This window comes from Nuphar pumila, chromosome 3 (genome assembly GCF_984573655.1).
Source record: "Nuphar pumila chromosome 3, dmNupPumi1.hap1.1, whole genome shotgun sequence".
Lineage (NCBI taxonomy): Eukaryota > Viridiplantae > Streptophyta > Magnoliopsida > Nymphaeales > Nymphaeaceae > Nuphar > Nuphar pumila.
In genome coordinates this window covers 16,136,387-16,158,310 of record NC_143251.1, presented here as the reverse complement: position 1 = coordinate 16,158,310, position 21,924 = coordinate 16,136,387, and the positions used below count along the sequence as shown (strand labels likewise).

The 21,924-nt window shown below is 39.1% G+C and overlaps 1 protein-coding gene across 4 annotated transcripts in view; it reads left to right on the top strand.

The window, feature by feature from the left end:
• Window positions 1-21,924, top strand: part of FAAH (fatty acid amide hydrolase) — a 148,759-nt gene that overhangs the window by 34,044 nt on the left and 92,791 nt on the right. For 3 of the 4 annotated variants that reach the window (XM_089998923.1, XM_089998921.1, XM_089998920.1), the window contains exons 9-12: window positions 13,410-13,522; window positions 13,616-13,691; window positions 14,232-14,303; window positions 17,071-17,122. In XM_089998923.1, coding sequence (XP_089855049.1) covers window positions 13,410-13,522; window positions 13,616-13,691; window positions 14,232-14,303; window positions 17,071-17,122 — 313 coding nt within the window. The remainder of the gene's footprint in view (window positions 1-13,409; window positions 13,523-13,615; window positions 13,692-14,231; window positions 14,304-17,070; window positions 17,123-21,924) is intronic. The other variant, XM_089998922.1, reaches the window with a different exon arrangement.

The following is a 21,924-nucleotide window of genomic DNA, read 5'->3' as shown; positions in this document are numbered from 1 at the left end:
AAATTTAAACCTATTTTCGGTTTCTCAAATTGCCGACCATGGATGTGAAATATCTTTCTCATCTAATGGTTGCTTTGTGCAGGATCTCCGGTCTGGGAAGCGGATTGGGCAAGGCCATAGAAAGGGAGACCTCTACTATATGGACCATCTTGATCTCCCTACAAACTTTTTTTGTTCTTATGTCAAAGAAAAAAACATGGAAACTTGGCATAAAAGACTTGGTCATCCAAGTTATTCCAAAATGTATCTCTTTCCTTTTGGAAACAAATTTTGTAAGGAAAAAGAAATTAATTGCAAAGATTGCATTTTTGGAAAAATGAAGTCTATTCCATTTCCAACTAGAACATTTCTCTCATCAAGGCCTTTTGAATTGGTGCATTCGGATGTTTGGGGGCCTTCTCCGGTTATGTCTAAAGGGGGCTATTCATATTATGTTACGTTTATTGATGACTTTACTCGGTATGTTTGGATTTATTTCCTTAGTCATAAGTCGGAAGTATTTACTTTCTTTAAAGATTTTCATAAAAAGGTTCAAAATCAATTTCAAAGTAACATATCCATTTTAAGATCTGATTCCAGTGGCGAATACTTATCTCACGAATTCCAAAACTATTTAACCCAAAATGACATTTGCCATCAAAAGTCATGTCCTAGGACTCCTCAACAAAATGGCCTAGCGGAAAGGAAACATAGGCACATTATAGAAACCGCTAGAACATTACTTGTTTCTAGGAATATTTCAAAGAAGTTTTGGGCCGAAGCCGTTCTAACCTCAACCTATCTAATCAATAGAATGCCATCTTCAAAGGTAAAAAATGCTTCTTCCTATGAAAAACTCTTTAAATTTTCACCCGATTTCAATCATCTTCGTATTTTTGGTTGCAAATGTTTTGTCATATTACATAAAAGGGATAAGTTATCTCCAAAAGCAATTGAATGTGTTTTTCTAGGATATGGTGAAAATAAAAAAGGGTATAGATGTTATGATTTTAAAAATGATAAACTATATGTTTCAAAAGATGTAACATTTCTAGAAGAAGAAAACGGTTTTGATAAAATAGAAGAAACAAATGAAATTGATTATATATTCTTATATGATCTTATTGATGACATACAAGAAGATTTTCTTGAAAACATAGACGATACTCATGAGGTATCCCCTCTTGACATAACACCCTCAAATGATAGTGATTCAAATATAAATGTTCATGATAGTGATACCAATATAAATGTTTACTCAAGAAGAAATCAAGAAAATCCTATTAGTGCCCTCGAAAAATACTCTCAAATTTCTGAATCCACTGAGGAACCACAAATTAGGCATTCTTCTAGAATATCAATACCCCTAAATAGGTTTGTATCTTATGATTCCTTAACTCCCAACTATCGGGCATGTTTAATAACCCTACATTCTTATTTTGAACCGGCCCACTATAATCAAGCTAAATCTATACCTCATTGGGTTGAAGCAATGCAAGTTGAACTAAATGCTTTAAAAAGGCCAATACTTGGGAAATAGTTAATCTACCCTCACACAAAAAACCTATTGGTTGTCGCTGGGTCTTCAAAGTTAAAACTAAAAGCGATGGTTTTTTAGAACGATATAAAGCTAGATTAGTTGCTAAGGGATACTCCCAAGAATATGACATTGATTACGAAGAAACATTCGCTCCCGTAGCTCGAATGACTAGTGTCAGGACCTTAATAGCTGTCACATCAACCAAAAAATGGCCTATTTATCAACTTGACGTAAAAAATGCCTTTTTAAATGAAAGTTTAAGTGAAGAAGTTTATATGGATCCGCCACCCGGAATAAATATTAAGCAAGGTCAAACACTTCGGCTTTTGAAGGCATTATATGGTCTTAAACAAGCTCCTAAGGCTTGGTATGATCGTTTCAGTGATATCATGATAAAGTTAGGATTTCACTCGTGTAATACTGACACTGCTCTTTTTGTTAAACATGCAGGTACTAGTATCGTAATTTTGTTGCTTTATGTTGATGATATGATTATCACTGGGAATGATCAAAATAATATTATTAATGTTAAAAATATGTTAAAAAATAATTTTGATATGTCTGACTTAGGTTTTCTCAGATATTTTCTTGGAATTGAAGTTGCATATTCTCCCAAAGGATATATTTTGTCACAGATGAAGCTTGTTGCAGATATATGTTCTAAGTCTGGGATTTTTGATGATAAGAAAGTAGAGACTCCCGAAGTTATTAATGCCAAATTGCGGTTGGGGGATGGGGTTCTTCTGGAAGATCCCACACCTTACAAAAACTCATTGGGTCTCTTACCTATTTAACCATCACCAGACCAGATATCACTCATGCGGTTCACTCAGTTAGCCAATTTCAGCATGCTCCTACAACTGTGCATATGAGTGTTGTTCTCCGAATCATCCGCTACATTCGGAATACCATCAATAAAGGGCTATTTCTATCCTCCTGTTCTTCTTTGAATCTTCTTGCTTATACTGATGCAGATTGAGGAGGTAATCCCAATGATCGAGTCTCAACTACTGGTTTTTGTGTCTTTTTAGGGGACTCTTTGATTGCCTGGCGATGCAAGAAGCAGCAGAAAGTTTCACTATTATTCACTGAAGCTGAGTACCGGGTTATGGCAACCACGACAATGGAACTTGTATGGCTTCGCAGTCTGCTTAAAGACATGGGAGTTGATATTACCGAAGCCTCAAAACTATGTTGCGACAATAAGAGTGTCATCTATATTGCGAGCAATCATACTTTTCATGAGCGTACCAAACATATCGAAATGGATTGCCACTATGTTCGTGACGAATTCTTACGAGGAACTATTGCTCTTTCATATGTCACTTCAGAATATCAGTTGGCGGACTTCTTCATTAAAGCTCTTCCGGCTCCTCGCTTCATGTTTCTTCTTGGCAAACTTTCCGTCATTTCCCCGTAAAGTTTGAGGGGGGTGTTAAAATGTATCTAATATATATATATCTGCATATTACATCAATACCGATAGGGGTATTTTTGTAATTTCACATAGTTGTTTTAGAAAACAACTATTTTTCTTTTTTGAATAAATGTAATTTTATTTTTTAAATTCTTTTTTTATTTTATTTGAGGACCTAAAGGGGCTCCAACCTTAGAGTCGTTGGAGCCCCCAACGGTCACAAATGTGACCGTTGGGGGCTCCCAACGACTCTATGGGAGCCCCCTTTTGGCTCTCCTTTTGAGGCCTTTTGGCCATCTTTTTGCTTCTCTCCTTTTTGTATAAATAGGGGTGAACCCCTTGTATATTTTTCGCAATATCTCATTACAGTAGTAATCTTCTAAAATATTGAATGAAGAAGAGTCTTCACTCCAATCACCAAAAAGTTGAAGGCACATTTTCTGAGGCACTTGATATTGAGAAGAATCACACCAATTTCTTTCTCCAAACAACCTTGCTCTGATACCATGTGAAAATCTCTACAAAAAGAGATTGCGTGTAACACCACAATACAAGAAATACAAAGAGTGCACAAAGGCACAAAGGAGAACACTCACAAGTGCACAAAAGCATGAAACAAAATGAACTTCAATTCATAAGTTCCCAAGAGGGGCGTTACAAAAGCATTGTTATTGCATATGCACTCACAAAAAAGGATTAGTTTACAAGGGCTACTAAGGCCTATTTATAATGCAAAAAGAAGCCACAGGGTGCAGCTCAATATGACTGTTGGAGCTGCACCCAACGGTCACATTTGTGACTGTTGGGGCAGCTCCAACAGCTATATGGAGTTGTCCCTTTCACAACAGTCAAAAAGAAAAAAAAGTGTAAAAAGAAAAAGGTGTAAAAGGCAAAAGTATATAAAAAAAGAAAAAGTAAAAATGTTAGCTCATTAGGGTGGCTGACACCTATTGAGTAAAAGGACTGAAATACCTCTGATGGGTATTTCAGTTTACAGTTAAAAGAGACATAATATTTTAACAGATCATACTACTACCTGCACATTTAACAAAAAGAGCAGTGTCAATATAACATGAACGAAATCTCAATTGTAACATGATAGCACTAAATCTATCATACCAAGCCTTAGGGGCTTGTTTAAGGCCATATAAAGCTTTTAATAATCGAAGAGTTTGACCTTGGTTAACACTAATTCCCGGCGGAGGGTTCAAATATACTTCTTCATTCAACTGACCATTAAGAAAGACATTTTTAACATCTAATTGAAATATAGGCCATTTCTTAGATGATGCTACAACAATTAGAGTTCTAACACTTGTCATGCGAGCCACTGGAGCAAAAGTCTCCTCATAATCAATGCCATATTCTTGTGAGTATCTCTTAGCAACTAATCTAGCTTTATAACGTTCTAGGGAACCATCACTTTTTGTTTTGACTTTGTAAACCCACCGACATCCTATAACTTTTTTATTTGGAGGAAGTTGAACTATTTCACAAGTTTTAGCCTTATTTAAAGCATCTAGTTCAACTTTCATTGCTTCAACCCAATGAAGAATATTTTTTGCTTGATTATAATGGGAAGGTTCATAGTAAGAATGCAAGGCTATTAGACAAGCTCTATAGTTAGGTGAGAGAGTTTCATAAGAGACAAACCTATTAGGTGGAATTGATTCTCTAGAAGATCGCCTAAGGGAGGTTTCTTCTAGGGGTTCATTAAGCCGCAAGAATTTTTCTAAAGCACTAATAGGTTGCGCTTGCTCACGCCGAGTGTATACTTGGAGATTGTCACCATTAGAAGGTTGACAATCTCCAGTTAGAAGGTTGGAGAAATGGGAAAATATATTAGTTAAAAGAGGTCGGGGTAGGCCTAGGAAGACTTGGATGGAGATGATAGGAAAGGATATGAATGCTTTGAACCTCACCGAGGACATGGCGTTGGATAGAAATGATTGGAGGAAAAGGATTCATGTGGAAGACCCAAAATGAATTTCTTTTTTGGTTCATATCGCTGACCCCAATTGTTTTGGGATGAAGGCGTAGTTGTTGTTGTTGTTGTTGTTGTACTAATAGGTTGCGCTTGCTCACGCCGAGTGTATACTTGGAGATTGTCACCATTAGTTGGTGATACCTCAATATCAAGAGAATCATTATCATAAGTATTTTCTAAAAATTCAGGATGACTTAAAGAGTCATCATTTGAATATTCTAGAAGATCATTGATAAACATATAATCAATTTCATTTGGTTTTTCCAATATTTCAAAGCCATTTTCATCTTCTAAAAAAGTCACATCTTTGGAAACAAATAACTTATTGTTTTTATAGTCAAAGCATCTATAGCCCTTTTGACTTTCACCATATCCTAAAAATACGCATTCAATTGCTTTTGGTGACAATTTATCTCTTTTATGCAAAAGAGCAAAGCATTTACACCCAAAAATACGAAGACGATTGTAATCGGGTATTATATTGAAAAGTTTTTCATAAGGAGAGATATTGTTCAATTTTGAAGATGGCATTCTATTGATTAAATAGGTGAAGGTTAACACGGCTTCGACCAAAAAATTTTTAGGAATATTTTTAGAAATGAGTAATGATCTAGTGGTTTCTAAAATATGTCTATGTTTTCTTTCCGCTAGACCATTTTGTTGAGGAGTTCTTGGGCCTGATTTTTTATGACAAATGCCATGTTGTTTTAAATATGATTGAAACTCATTTGATAAGTATTCTCCACCCGAATCGGATCTAAGAATGAATATGCGACTTTGAAATTGATTTTGAACTTTTGCATGAAATTCTTTGAAAAAGCGTGTAAGCGAACCACCGACGCCTCCTTAGTAGCTTCTTATTACTTCAAGGACGTGGCCCACTTTGTTTACCTCACACGATCACTTCAGATCGTGACACGCGTTTTATGAGTTATTTTTTGAAATCGTTATGGGCTTACCACCCTCAAACAGATGGCCAAACCGAAGTTGTCAACCGCACTTTAAGAAACATGTTACGGAGTCTAGTGGGGGAGAATGTCAAAACTTGGGACCTCGTATTGCCTTAAGCCGAGTTCGCATATAACAGCTCCATCAACCGGTGTAGAGGCAAATCTCCGTTCCAAGTGGTTTATGGTCGGTCACCCACCCATGTAGTTGACCTAGCACCTGTGATATCCATTTTGGAGAACCGGTCAACAATGACTAAAATTAAATCAAAACGACGCAGGGTTTTGGGAAGACCCACAATAAAATCCATGGACACATGCTCCCAGGGACGCTCCGGGATGGGTAACGAAGTATAAAGACCACTATTCTGACGATGACCCTTAGACACTTGACATACTTGACAACTTTGAATAAACTTAACAACATCTCCGTGCATTTTGGGCCAAAAGTAGCGTTCCTCTAATAGAGCGAACGTCTTATCATGTCCAAAATGCCCAGCTAGTCCCCATTCGTGTAACTCGGAAATCAACTGAAGTCTCAGAGAGAAATCAGGCACACATAACTTGTTACCGCGGAAGAGGTAACCGTTATGTATACTAAATCGTGGGTCGACCTTGCGATCAGAGGAGAGGCACCCTTCCCAGATTTGCTGAAAATTCGGATCCGCCGGGTATAACTCCTTACATTGCTCGAACCCAATGACTTGCACTGACATAGTCATCAGAAGACTGTTCTTCCTGCTAAGAGCATCAACTACCTTATTCAAAGTACCAGATTGATGGCGAATCGTGAAGGTGTACTTTTGCAAGAAACTGGCCCACTTGGCATGACGAGCACTCAACTTCCTTTGACTATTCAGGTACTTCAAAGCCTCATGATCCGTGTACAAGACAAACTCCTTATAAATAAGATAACGCCTCCAATAACGAAGGGCTTGTACCACGACATAAAATTTGACATCATAGGTGGAATATTGGCACTTGGCCTGAGTCAGCTTTTCACTAAAGAAAGCAACGGGTCTGACTCAAGATTGCGCCAATCCCCACTTTAGAGGCATCACACTCAACCTCAAAGACTGCAATAAAATCAGGAAGGGCTAAGACAAGGGCACTAGTCATTTTCTCTTTGATGAGCGTAAAAGCTTTTATTGCAGCAGATGTCCAATGGAAACTAGTACCCTTTACGTACTCCGTGATGGGGGCCATGAGGGTGCTGAAGTTTCTCACAAAACGACGGTAGAAATTGGCTAGCCCATGGAAACTACGGATTTCTCCTATGGTCTTTGGGGTAGGCCAATCTACAATCGCACGGACTTTGGCGGGATCCGCCTTAACTCCATCAGAAGACACAATAAAACCCAAAAATACGACACTTGACGTCATAAACTGACACTTCTTAGCATTGACATACAACTTTTCCCTTCTTAAAATCTCTAAGACCTGACGCAAATGACTTAAATGATCAGACAACGACGAGCTATAAATCAAAATGTCATCAAAATACACAACAACAAACTTCCCTATGCAAGGACGCAATACTTGGGTCATCATATTCATGAAAGTACTCGGGGCGTTTGATAACCCAAAGGGCATGACTAACCACTCGTACAATCCATCACGCGTCTTGAATGCTGTTTTCCACTCATCCCCCTCTCGGATACGGATTTGGTGGTACCCACTTTTTAAATCAATTTTGGAGAAGATAGAGGCACCGACCAACATATCAAACATATCATCCAATCGAGGGATGAGAAAACGGTATTTGACAGTGATGCGATTGATAGCACGACTATCAACACACATGCGCTTGGACCCATCTTTCTTAGGAGTGAGAAGGGCGGGTACCGCGCAAGGGCTCACACTCTCGCGAATAAAACCCTTTTGCAGTAACTCCTGAATCTATCTCAACAACTCGACATGCTAGGATGGGTTCATGCGATACGCGGGGAGGTTAGAGAGACTCGATCTCGGGACAAAATCAATGGCGTGCTGGACCACCCTCATTGAAGGTAGCCTATCTGGAAGGTCATTTGGCATAATGTCGCGAAACTCCTCAATGAGGGGGCCAACATCTACGGGAACATACAAAGACGTACTCCTTTAACGGCTTAGCCACCAAGGCATAACAATAACCATCTCCCCGACAATGGTTCAAGAAAGACCGGTAAGAGAGGCCCGCGAGCTTGGGAACTCGCTCAGGCTTATCCACAGTGGGAAAACCGGTCTCCTTGATAGGGAGGACTATTTTATGGCCCTTAAAAATAAAAGAATATGTGTTCTTGCGGCCATCGTGGATTGTCTTGTGATCAAACTGCCAGGGACAACCCAAAAGAATGTGACACATACTTATAGGGGCTATATCACACCACACCTCATCATGGTAGTGCCCCCCCATGGAGAACTGAACTAAACAACGTTGGGTGATGGGAACCTCGTTTCCTTTATTGAACCACGCCATCTTGTATGGTTAAGACAATTTCTCTGTTTTCAGGTTCAAGGTAGACACAACACTCTCGGACACTATATTCTCACACGCACCAGTGTCGATAATAACATCGCACGCATGACCCTCACAGTTGCACCAAGTTCTAAAAATGTTGTTCCGCAACCATTTTGCAAGGGTCGACTCACGAGGTGTGATCAAAACATGACAGATGGACAATAAATTGTCGACGTTGCCGTCAAACTCTACGACTTTCCTCTCATCCTCGTCCTCAACCAATGACTCACTCTCACTCTTAGAGGCTGACTCAACAATACCCTCGACGAAATGGGTGTTCTTGCTCATGGTGGGGCATTTGGACGCAATATGGCCTAACTCCTGACACCTAAAACAACGAATGGTAGACTCACTGGGCTTGGCTTTGGATCTGGTATGGTACGCGGTTTCGGACTGGTCAGGTTTACTAGGGTCTGCTCTATGGGTGGATTTTGAGTCCTCTTTCCTAGGGGAGCTTGCTCCCTTGGTTGGGAAACTCGACTTGGGTCGACTGGACTGGTCACTACGGGAGGTCCTATATTCGTGTCGTCTTTTCAACTTTTCCTCAACATTCATGACATAACTGCTTGCCTGATCTAATGTCTCGATTGTGACACAACTGAAATCATCAGAGATAGCAGGATAGAGACCAGAAACATACCTCGTGACCTGCTGGCGGGCGGTCTCCACAATCTGCACTCGCAGGGATAAACGATGGAACTCAGTAGTGTACTCCGCCACAGTTCGGGTGCCTTGACGCAAGGTAAGGTACTCCTTGTAGGATCTCAGTGTGATCTGACAACACGAACTTGGACTGCATTAACCTTTGCATCTCCTCCCACGTCTGCACATGCTCTAGTCCCTGTCGCTCCCTCGACCTCTGCAGCTCAACCCACCATGTCTGTGCTAGGCCCCTCAACCGGGTGGACGCTAGAGAGACGCGATGGTGCTCCGCTACAGCGTGGTAGTCGAAGAAAAACTGAACGGCGTAGGACCAGTCGAAGAACTGCTCTGCATCGAATCGTCCCGCGAACTCCGGAAGGTCTAGCTTCACCCCGTAGGTGGAGGGGTGCTCGGGCGCTCTCTAATGACGAGCCTCCACTATTCCTGCAGGGTACTCGTTCCAGAATGCGTCATCATCCAACACTGCTTCATCACCCTCTTCGCGGTACTGCTCGCCTGGATGATGGTGCTGACGAACTCCAACGACGTGTGGTCAGCGCTCAGGTCGCGCCGGTCCTTGCTGATTCTGCCTCGGTCTGGCTTGCCCGTGGGCGGGAGCCATCTGTGGCCGACGTTGTGGCGCCGGTATGACAGGAGGTCCTACAAAAGGCGGACGGACTTGCCGGGTATCGGGCTCTAGGTGGGTAGGAATAGGATAACATGGGCCTAGGTTATGGGTTGGATTAAGGTAGAGATAGTGGATTGGGTATGATACGGGGTTCTGGGTTGGGGATGGGTTAATGGGTTGGTCCAAGTTTGGGTTTTGGTAAGGGTATTGGGTCTGGTTTGGGTAGTATTGGGATGATTCACCCCATTGGATATGGATCGAGTCAAGTCCTAAACTACTCGTCGGACCCAGAGTGGGATAGGTAGGATCATGGATCGAGTTGTGGTGTAAGGAGGCCTGGTTCGAACTCGATCCTTGATTCATAACAAAATGGGTCTGGTTTTGACCCGACTCAACTTCAAACTGGAGCTCCGTCCGGGTCCGATACAAGTTTGGGTCGGCATTGGATCCATATTGTGGGTCAAAACTAAAGGGTTGGGTCTGATTCGGGGCGAACCGCGAACCAAACCCAACTGGGTAGGTCGAGTAAGGGGCTTCGAGACTCGAACCCGCTCCCGGGGACCCAAAGGATGGTCCTCGAGAACCGGGTTTGGGTCCTGTTCTCGCGAACTCGAGTCTGGACCCTCTCGGGCCTGTGCCCGTCCACACGGACCCTGCTCCCGCTCGTGGGTTTGCTGCCTTATGGCTCCCCCTCTCGGGTTCATGGGGGAAGGATAATTCCTTCCTGGGTCGAACAGATGCACCTGGATCTGCAACAAGGCCCAGCGTGGTGCTGGGACCCTGCAGATCCGACCCACTCTGTGGCGCACCCCCATGGCCCGAGGCCACGAGCCCAGACCTGTGGCAGGATCCAGCGTGACACTGGGTTCCTGCAGACCAGGCCCAACCTGCGATGCAGTCGTGGGGACCCGCTGCCACAGCTGGGGTACACCCGAGCGATGGGGTGTACCACTTTGATGGTTCGGTTGGAGGGTACCCGGATCTGGGCGAGCCACAATCGCTACTGGTTTGAGATGGAGGGAGTTTACTGGATGGGGAAGGCTGCCACGACCTGCATCCCTGTGCAGGGTCCCCTCAATGCCCTCTCGCCGCGCAACATGTTGGAACGTCAACTGGGCTGGGTCGACGACGGTAGTGTCAGCAGGGTCAATCGTACGCTCGCCTGACTGGTTCAATGGCATCGCATGCGCATCTACCTTTGATTCAAGAGCACCCATCCGCGCCTCGACCCCATCCATGCGCTTCGATAGACCGACTACATCTTTACTTACTTGTAGCATACTTTCTTGAACCTTGGTCATCATGGCCATCATATGCGCCATTGGATCTTCGGTGTCGGTGTCCTCCCGCTCCGTTCGATTTGATGGGTCGTTCCTCGCATCATGAGACATGCTGCTGACGACAGAGGAACCCTGGTGCTCTGATACCACTTTGATGCAGCGAGGTACCGGCCTTCACGTGTGCTTGTGTGCTGAACCGAGGGGCACGACTTCCCCGTCGTGCGATGAACAGTAAGGAATCAATGAAATGGCCACTGAATTCGATGGCAATGACTCTTTATTCTTTTTATTTCAATGAAAGTTGGTCGAACATTGGGAACAATCTTAACAGGAAATAAGAAAACAAATAATGAGAATGTAAAGGAGAACGAACTAAGGGAAAACTGCTAACAGAAACAAAACGAAGGAAAAGTTGCTGCAAGATCAATCTTCTTTGCCCCTCCATGCAACCCTAGAATAGGGTTTTATAGACGTCAGCTGGATCCGGGTCTCGGGTCCGATACCGGACCCGAGACATCTTCTCGATGCTGCTGGGTCTGTGTCGTCTGAGCCTGCGCACGTATGGAATAGGTACGAAACACGTCCTTGCACCGGGTCACCTTACCTGTGGTCGGATCCCGCTCTTGGGTCCAATCGTCCATCCTTGGAAGTGGATCGGGCACCCGGGCCGATCCTGGGTCACGTGGTATAGAACCTTTCGACATCCACATCTGCATCACGATCACAAATGTGGATGTCGAAGAAGGAGAAGAAAACAAATATAATGAAAATGATTATGATTATTGATGTATCATGTATTTATGTTTTATTAAAAAACTTGTTCTTGTGCAATGTTTTTTTATGTAATATGAAAGTATGACTCTTGTGGTATGTAATAAAGATATAAATGCTTCCTAATGTGATTTTATGTATGTAGTTTATGCAATTCATCATTATTTTATGTCATGATTTTTTTATTTTTGGATTTTTTAAATTTTTTATTAAAAATTTATGATACGTTTAAGAATTGGTGTTACTATTGGGTCGACCGATACGAATAATGATACACTACTTACGTTGAGACCTCCCCAACAGCTCTATTTTTAGCCGTTGGGGAGAGTCCCAATGCTTCTATCGCTTCCTCTCTTGTATAAATAAGGGGTTTTCCCCTCTTGTTCGTTAAGCTTGTTCTCAAACACTCTCTCAATGAAATCTATATATTTTTTATGCTTTCTCTCTTGCCCATAAGTGGCATTGTGTTTGTGTTTGTATCTTGACCCATAAGTGGTCTTTGTTCGTGTGTGTTTAACTTTCCCATAAAAGGCATTTGTTTGTGTTTCTTTGTATTTCATTACAGAGAGAACCAACCACATAGATACAAATTGTCACTTTATAAGGGGAAAAGGTTGAACCCAAGGAATTTCAGATTATCTTTGCATTCACCTTCAATTAGCTGATATCTTAACCAAGGCAGTGAGTAGAGCCCAATCACAAGAGAGACTATTAGCAAGTTAGTGATCAGTGACATCTCCCCCAATTGAGGGGGAGTATTAGAGTGTCATTCATATTAGTCACTGTCCATTTTGTCTTCAACTCTATATAACAATGCAGTCTTAATCTCAGCGGCACAAGTGCACTTTTGTCATGGAAAAAATATAGGCATATGTACATAACTGAAGGACAAACAAATGAGATTAAGCTTTTTCTCTTTGCCCTAACATTATCATACGAGACTCCTTCCCCTTCATATTCTTCTTCAACTCAAATCTGCACATGCATACACACGATATCTCACAAATCAGCCATAACACAACTATAAAAATGCAGTTCTATTACTTATCAACAGGGATGTGGGTTATTATTTTGCATGAGTCTTCAATGCGCCATTAGAGAAAATGAAGAAATGCCCCTGCAGTCAATGATAATAATAGCAAGAAAGCCATAAACATGTTATGACTGCAGTACATCACAACTGTATCCTTATTAACAACTTATCACAATATGAAACATTGTTGAGTTGTTCAATAAGGCTGGATATCAACATAATTTGGATAAATAATCAAGAAATTCCTCCTGAATAATTGATCTGAAGGTCCATAGCAGTTCAAAGCATATAGATCAATTATTCTTATATTGCTGCCCTATGCTATATTGGGTTTCTTCCATTATCTTTTTCTCCATTTTTTTACAGTTGGAAGGCTTTCCATATGTGACCAACTTATTTTCGTGGTCACAGAATAGTTTCGGAAATTTATGATCATAATCTGAAACGTATTTTTTATGCAAAAGGTTGGTGTAAATCGCCACAACAATTTCAAAGACTCAACACATCATCTTGAAAATGATAAATAGTTTATTATTGCAAAAAACATTGTAGGTGTTTCAGTTGGGTTCAACAGTCTCTGTACTATATTTAATTCATCATTTTTAAACAAATTGTATGTGCCACTAGCTTTGATATGCTGCTGCTGACCATTAACACTTCATCTGTTTACATAAATTTGTCACAGAACACCACGAAACCCTCATTCAATAGATAGGTATACTGGTGGGTCTTCATCAGGTCCAGCAACAATTGTAGCTTCTGGGCTTTGTCCAGCTGCACTTGGAACTGATGGTGGAGGTTGTGCTAACTTTTCACTTTATATTCATAAAACTTATTTCATTGGATGTACTTAATTGCATAGCTTAATGGAAATTTTAATGTCAAATGCAGGCTCTATACGAATTCCTTCTTCACTTTGTGGTGTTGTCGGATTAAAAACCACATATGGGAGGACTGATATGACAGGGTTAGTGCTATATAAGTGCAGTTATTACTACTATTTCAGTATTTCTATTGTTCTTTTTTGTTTGTCTGAGAATAGCACGACTTTTTCCTGTTTGAAAGATTCATGCTCAATGGCAGATTATAGAAGCCATACACATTCTTTTTTGTATTTCGAGGGAAAGAGTGGTTGCCCTTCGGTTTCCACTTAATGCAAATACTTTGGATGCTGAGCAGGTTATTCTCTTCAAAATAAGAAGGAAAAACATCTTATCAAGTAATCTGAATAAATCACATGTGAATTACTCTGAACTATGTATGTGGAATAATGTTTAGAAATCCGTTGATGAATTTGTTGGATTGTGCATAGGTTCTATGTAGTGATGGTGACCCAAAAAATTTACTATTAGCTGGATACCATTAATAGAAACTTGCAGGCACTATGTTTCTCTTAGTTCACAACGTTGATGATAGCTTGACCTTCTCACGATGCAGATAAGAAAAAAATAACTTACAAGTTGGTACTATTCTTGCTGACATGTTTCTCACACTAGTGTTTTTGCAGTTCTTTATGTGATTGTGGAACGGTCGAGGTAATTGGCCCAATTGCTGCCACAGTTGAGGATATTTTGCTAGTGTACGGTATTCTTTTTTAGTACTAAATCTAAATTTGTTTTCTTTGCATCATCTTTGTCACCTTCATCAGTTCTTATCCCAACTACATGGGGTTAACTTTACTGGTCTTGTTTCTCTATTTCTCCCTGTCTAGAGCTACATCTTCAGTCCCTTGGAATCCTTCATACCACCTCTCAATGCCACCCTCTAGGTGTTTAACAGTCTTCCTTTTTTCTAATTTCTTTCCACTTGGCATCGTATTAATCTTGTTGATGTTGTGATAGGTTTCCATTGAGCATGCCCAAACCATCTTAAATGACATTCTCTAATTTTTATTGGTAGGATTCATGTTTTTTGATCTCTAATTTTAACCTTTTGTGTAACTCTATACATCCATCTTGACGTTTCTATGACATACATTCTCTTTCCATCACCTTTAGTTGCCCAACATTCAACACCAAACAAGAGTGTTGCGCCCTTTCAATCAGAGTTACTCATTTAACAACACTCCAGCTTGTCGCCACTTTATCTAACTGGCAGAAATCCTATTAGTGGTAGCTTCTTGAAATCCACCATCTTATTCTATCATAGATTTTAATTAATGATACTTTTGATATTGCTGACTTGCAAGATCTTGTGTTTTTATACCATTATTTTGACCAATTTCCTTGCAAAACCTGCATGCCATATATTTAGTTTTTGTTCTGATTCTTAAACCAGTTTTCTTTGATATGCTCCTCTAGTGTTCTAGTTATGTTTCTACACTTTCCTTGCCTTAGCTAACACATACTATATCATCTGCAATCAACATACACTGAGGGACTTCCTCTTGGATAGAAGATGTTACTTTGTTTATGACTAGGTGAACAGGTATAGACTTAAAAATTGGATTTTTGGTGTAACCCAATCGTAATTGGAAATATACTTGTTTCTTCACATGTCTTAATAGTCATTATGGCTGCCTCATATATATATTTGGATTATTTCAGTATATCTGTAAGGGCTTCTTTCTTTGATAATTACCAAATTAGTAGCCTGAGAACTTCATAAGCCTCCTCTAAATCTATAAAAAAACGTACTCAAGATTTTTCATGGACTGTCCTAACAAAAAAAAAATCTATTGTTGATCTTCTTGGCATGAAATCAAATTGACTTTCTGATACATGTGATTTTCTTCTTAGACATCTCTGTTATTCTCTTAAGCTTCATACTATGAGTTATAAGTTTAATATCCTCATACTTGCGACAATTTTAAATGTCACCTGTATTTTAGATATAAGAATCAGAGTGCTCCTTTTCCACTCGTTTGGCATTTATTTTATTTCATCTTTCCCTTTGACATCCAAAACTCAATGGGTATATCATTTGGACCTAATGTTTTATTTTTTCTCATATTCTTTATCCCTATTTATACTTCTTAATTGCTAATTTATCATATTTTCTCTAGTTTGGTTCTCACCTTTAAGATTTCACCTCTTGGTTCTTGGGTTTCTCTTGATGTCTCTTCTTATCATCTTACTGTTTATACACAAATGTCAAATTGATATGCTGAGTTGTAGTACACTATCCTAGAATGGCCTTGCATTTTCTTACACATTTTTTTTCTTTTCATATTAGAATAAAATAATCAATCAGTGTCATGTGAGGCTCTTGAATCTTGAATGTTATCAGGTGTTTATCTTCCTTCTGAAAGTATGTATTTGCTATTGCAAGATAAACATGCAATTGCAAAGTCAAGAATATCATATCTCCTAGCCCAATTTTATCACTAACTCCATATCCTGCATGTATTCTCTCAAATTCATTTTTTGTTTTTCCTATATGTCCATTCAAATCTCCACCAATGCATATACTTTCATTATTTGGAATTTTTCAAATTACTTCTTCAATCAAGTCTCTAACTATTTCCTCTTAATCGTGGTTGGTTGAGGTATATATGCGCTCATAACATTAAAGGTCTTTTTATCTAAGATAATCTTTAGGTACTTAAACAACCTTTTCAGATAATAAAACAGTATCAATTACAATCCCTATCATTTATTGAATTATTCATCCTACATATGATAACATAAATCCTTGTAAATCTTCCTTTCCTTCTACTGACTCTTGTAGCCATACATACATACATACATACATACATACATACATACATACATACATACATGTCCTCTTAGCACTTGATATTTTTGCACTCTTTCATGTTAATGTTCCTATATTCCATAATGCAATTCTCATCCTGCTACCAAGACTCTTTTGCATAAATGTATGTGAGTGCTAAGCCCTTTCTTTGTACTGACAACAACTAGGTTTTGTTGAGCATTGCTTATGGGGAATGTCCTCACCCTTGCCTGCTTCTCAGTATGACCAGGTGTCATCTTAGTGTGTCCCTTTCAGTGAATGCCCTATCCCTTGACTACTTCTCACAGAGATGTGTTTTGCCATAGCATATCATTTCAATGAATGTCTCACACCCTTGCTCACTTCTCGTTATGATCACTTTCCATCTTAACCCTCCAGTGGGGAATGCCCCAGCATTAAAGGACTTTCTCTTAGGATTTATATTCATATAATGTAGTAAAGTTTCACACCCATTTATCAGTGAACCCAACCCTCCTTTATCCAGAATTGTTACTGTTATTAGTAGGGTCGCAACCTCCTAATGGCTGAGTTTATTTTCTTTTCCAAAAAAAAAAAGAATATTGCGAGATGGTTGTATTATAAATGAAATATTTATCCTTGTTTAAATGGTTCATATTTGGAATTTGATGTTGTTTATAATCTCTATTCAGGTATTCTGCAGTCTTGGGTTCTTCTGCCATTGACAGAGTCAGTTTGAAGCCTGTAATGTGATGTTTCCAATTATATCTGTCTTTGTTGATGATGTTTATATCATGCAGATTGATTGTTCTATTTGTGTTTATTAGGGTTAATTATATGGCTTTATGAAGAGATAGTAACAAGGTTCATGCATTTGTTGTCATTTTCATAAATCTTTCTTTGCAACGGACTTATTGTTATTGTGTACTATTTATCCTCCATATCATATCTGCTTTTTGTGAAGTTCGTTCCACAAACATATAGGTTTCATGACCAATATTTGAAATGAAAATGCATTTTTGTATTTGTGAAAGTATTGGTTCTGAGTTCTCTAAGAACTTATGTGAAGAGAAAGAGGCTTGGATTACCTTGGAGGGGAAACAACGTGTTGCCCCAAATAACCTCTTGTCTGTGGGGCAAACACATCTAAACATCCCTAATGGGATGATTTACGTGAGGTTACACAAATACAATGAATAACGAGAATGCCACACAAGAATAACTATAAAGAAAATACATATCCACTAAATTAACATTACATCCAATTTACTTCCAAAAAAAATCGATAAGAGTAAAAAATAAGGGTGGAACTCAAAGGATAGAAAAATATAGAATGCTGAAAGTACCCTAGGCCACCCAGTAATGCTCCCCGCTCCCCTTCAGTACATGGGGTTCCAACTGTTAGAATATGTTCATGTTTCTATGTAACTTGTATATATAATCATATATATATTTATGTGTTCATATTACATGTATATATATATACACCTATTTGTCTACTTTGTAATAGGAAATACCCTCTAGGGGTATTTTGGTAATTTCATTATGTAATAGGGTCTATCCTTTAGCGACAAAAAAAATCTTATTACACACTCTACCTTTAGGAGCACAACTGACCTTTTGTTATCCGTTAGTCAATATAGCTATTGGGAATCATCAACAACTATATTCAGTTTTATCTTTTAGCCAATATAGCTCTTGGGAATCTCCAACAAATATATTCCCCTTTGTCTTTTAGTCAATATAGCTGTTGGGAATCTCCAACAACTGTATTTCTAGCTGTTGGGGCCTTTACCAACAAACAACTATGTAGGTCCTTAGCCCTCTTGTTTATATATAAATAGTGGCCTCTTGTCTCATTAGATGTAATGCATTTTCTTAATGCATGTTTTGTGCTTTCCTCCAAATATATATTGTTTTTTTATATGTGCTCTCTTGACCCTTAGTGTTAAGACTATCAAGAATAGTCGGATCAGATCAGATCCAGATCCAGATCCAAATGTATTATTTTGTTATTTGTATTCCTGTATTTAACTTCATATCCAAAGGGAAATATTGCAATGTCTCTTATTCATATATATAACAAAGGACATCACCCTAGAGCCGGTGAGACATCTTCTTTGCCTCCATCAATATCTTTTCCTTTCTCTCTTTGCTTGTCTTGTCTGTTTATTGTGCAAGATCATTTCTCAAGGTTATTTCACATGGTATCAGAGCTCAAAAAGAGGTAAGTCTCATCGATCCTGGTTTCTTTCTTCCTTCCCATTCTTAAATCATCCTTCTTTCTCCATATCCCAAAAATAATAATAGTATTTTAACAGATTTGAAAAGTCCTTTCCTGTGTCAGATCTGAAAAGTCTTATTTGATCAAATCAATCCAGATCTGACGATCATCACGTCAGATCTATCCCTTGTCCATAAAAAAAACAAGATCTTATCATGTCAGATCAGACCCGTCTTATTTGATTAAATCGATCCAGATCTGACGATTCATCACGTCAGATCTGATCCCTTCTCAAAAATAAAAAAGAAATCCCATACCTATCATTTTGTTGAATAAAAAAAGTATTTCTTTTCTTTCCCAGCTTTATTCGTTCTTCTCCTATCACATCAGATCAGATCCGATGTGACTCATCCTCTTTTCTTGAAATATATATATATATATATATATATATATATATATATATATATATATATATATATATTCTTGGATCTGTGTTTCTGAATCAACCATAAAGAGTGCCACTACCTTTAATCTGTAATTTCTGATCATCTGCAAAAAAAAAGAATGCAGATATTGCTCAGATTACAATAGCCTGGAATTCAGAATCGTCTGACAGATTCAGCATGATTAGTTGGTTTTGCTTTTCATTGAAACCCATTGTCCTTGTTTTTATTCCTCATTTTTTTGTCAAATGGCTGCCATCAATGCCTCTTTCCTCAGCCATTTAGTCACTGAGAAACTTGATTCTTTCAATTTTGGAAGAAACAAATTATTCCTTTCCTTTGCAGCCATGATCTGATGGGACATCTTGATGGGTCGATTTCTGTACCTTTGGAACTTTTTCCCCAAATAATTTTAGTGCAGGATGGAAGCGCAGATAAAGCCTCTAAGGTCATGATCAAAAACCTAGAATTTATTGCGTGGCAAAAAGATAATCAATCAGCCATAGCATTTATCACTGCTACCCTCTCCTGCAAGGCACTTCTATACATCCCATTAGGAGTTCCAGCAAAAAAGCTATGAGATACCTTACATCAGTGGTATGAGGAGATTTTCATTCCCAAGATATATCAATTAAAAGTAGAGTTTGCAGAGTTAAAAAGGGGAAATTCGCATATTGCTGAATATCTCACTAAAATTAAGGTCCTAGTGGATCAGCTTACTGCCATAGGATCCCCAATGTCGGATGAAGATATCTACACAGACTTGGACAGGAGTACATGTTTATTGCTGTTTATACTAGAATTGTGCCTCATCCACCTTTTGATAGGCTGAGAACCATGCTATTAGAACATAAAACCATGATCAACATATCATCCGGGTCTCATAAGGATGAGGTGAATCATGAAGTCCTGGTTGCAACCCAAAGCTTTAACTCTTCCCGAGGAAGAGGGCGTAGCCGTGGCTACAATTTTGGTGGATGTGGAACAGGTATTCTCCCTTCACCTTCTTCCTCTTGTAATCAAATGAATGTGATATGTCAAATGTGTGGGAAGAAGGATCATACATGTTCCAACTGCTATTGGCATTATGTTCTTATCTATCGGGCACCTACAGTGCTGATTCCTGCTCGTTTTCGAGCCCTTGCAGCTGCTGCCCCACCTTTAGCTGGTGTTGATCCTCGTGCTCCAACAAATTTTATGCAGGCTCCCTCTAGTTCATATCCTTCTTCAGTTGCTGGTTCACATGATTTGGAGGCCCTTAATGTTGGTTTCGAGCAGCTCAATTTCCATTAAAATGATAATCTTGTTGAGAATTCGTGACCTGTCAACATGCACTCTTCATCCTCACTTGGGGTGCACTCTATGTCAGGACACACTCTGAGCACCTCTTCTTAGGGCTGGTTCATGGATTCATGGTCCGCACACAATGTTACGGGAGATTCAGGTAAACTCTCTTGAACATTATCGTGGTAATGGGAGTGTGATTACGGGAGATGTGAAACACCACCATTTTACTTACATAGGTACAACTATTGTTCCCACAAGTAAATGATTTCTTTGTCTAATACGTTGCTTATGCCTAATATTAAGAAAAATCTTATTTTTGTTTTCCAACTTTGTCGTGATACTAATTCTTGTGTCTCCTTTTCTCCTTCCTCTATTTCTATGAAGAAAATTCACACGAATTAGACGCTCGTTGGGGGGAGAATATGCAAAAATCTATATGTCCTAAATGAAACTCCAAAGCCTCTTTCATCGTTAGCTAGTCATTCGTTGTTTGCATCGTCATCTAGTCCAGGAGTTTACCAACAAATTAATGTTTGACATCGTAGATTAGGTCATTTCAATTCGAGTTTTCTTGATCTTTTATATAATAAAGGTTTAATTGAGGTCAAAAGAAGAAACTTTTCTTCTTGTATTGTCGTATTTGTAAGAGTCATGAACTCCCTTTTTCCATATCAAATAAAGGAACTTATTTTCCTTTTGAGCTTATTCACTTTGATGTTTGGGGGCCTTTTCCTATTATGTCCCTATCAAAATCCAAATACTATGTGATTTTTGTAGATGACTTTACTTGTTTCACTTGGATATATTTCCTGAAATCCAAGGACCAAGTTTTTCATATTTTTCGTAGATTCAAAACATATGTTGAAACCCAATTTTCTCGAAAAATCTTAGCCTTATAAAGTGATGGTGGTGATGAATACATTTCTAATGAATTCACACAATTTTTACTTGATAATGGGATTCAACGTGAGTTGAGTTGTCCAAGGACTTCCCAACAAAATGGTGTGGCTGAATGTAAATACCATCATATTATGGAAACAACCTTGACTATGATGTATGATGCTAATCTCAAGGCTGGTTTCTAGTCAGAGGCATTTCATACAACGGTTTATTTGATAAATAGGATGCCTCTATCCAATCTTGGAGGAGAGTCTTTCTATTTTTTGTTGTACGGTTTGTAATGAAATAAGTGGAAATAAACACAATGTCCTAGAATGGACATTCACAAGCAAGATGCAAAGAACAAGTCCACAATGGACAAACACAAGGCCAAGAATGACTTGCTAAAAGGAAAAATCTTATAAAGCAAAAAATGGGCTTGTAAAAGCCACACATTACAAAGGGGTTTACCCCTCTATTTATAAGCAAAAGAGTGAGAGAGAGAGAGTGGGAAAAGAGAAGAGAGAGTGGGCATTGGGAGGCCCAACAAGGAGTCGTTGGGCCCCCAAATGCATTATGCATTTAATGCATTTACAATAAAAAAAAGAAAAAGAAAAATAGGAAAAAGAAAAGCAAGAAAATAAAAGAAAAGAAAAAGACTAAAATGCCCCTATTGGGCAAAATTACAAAAATACCCTTTATCGGGTATGATG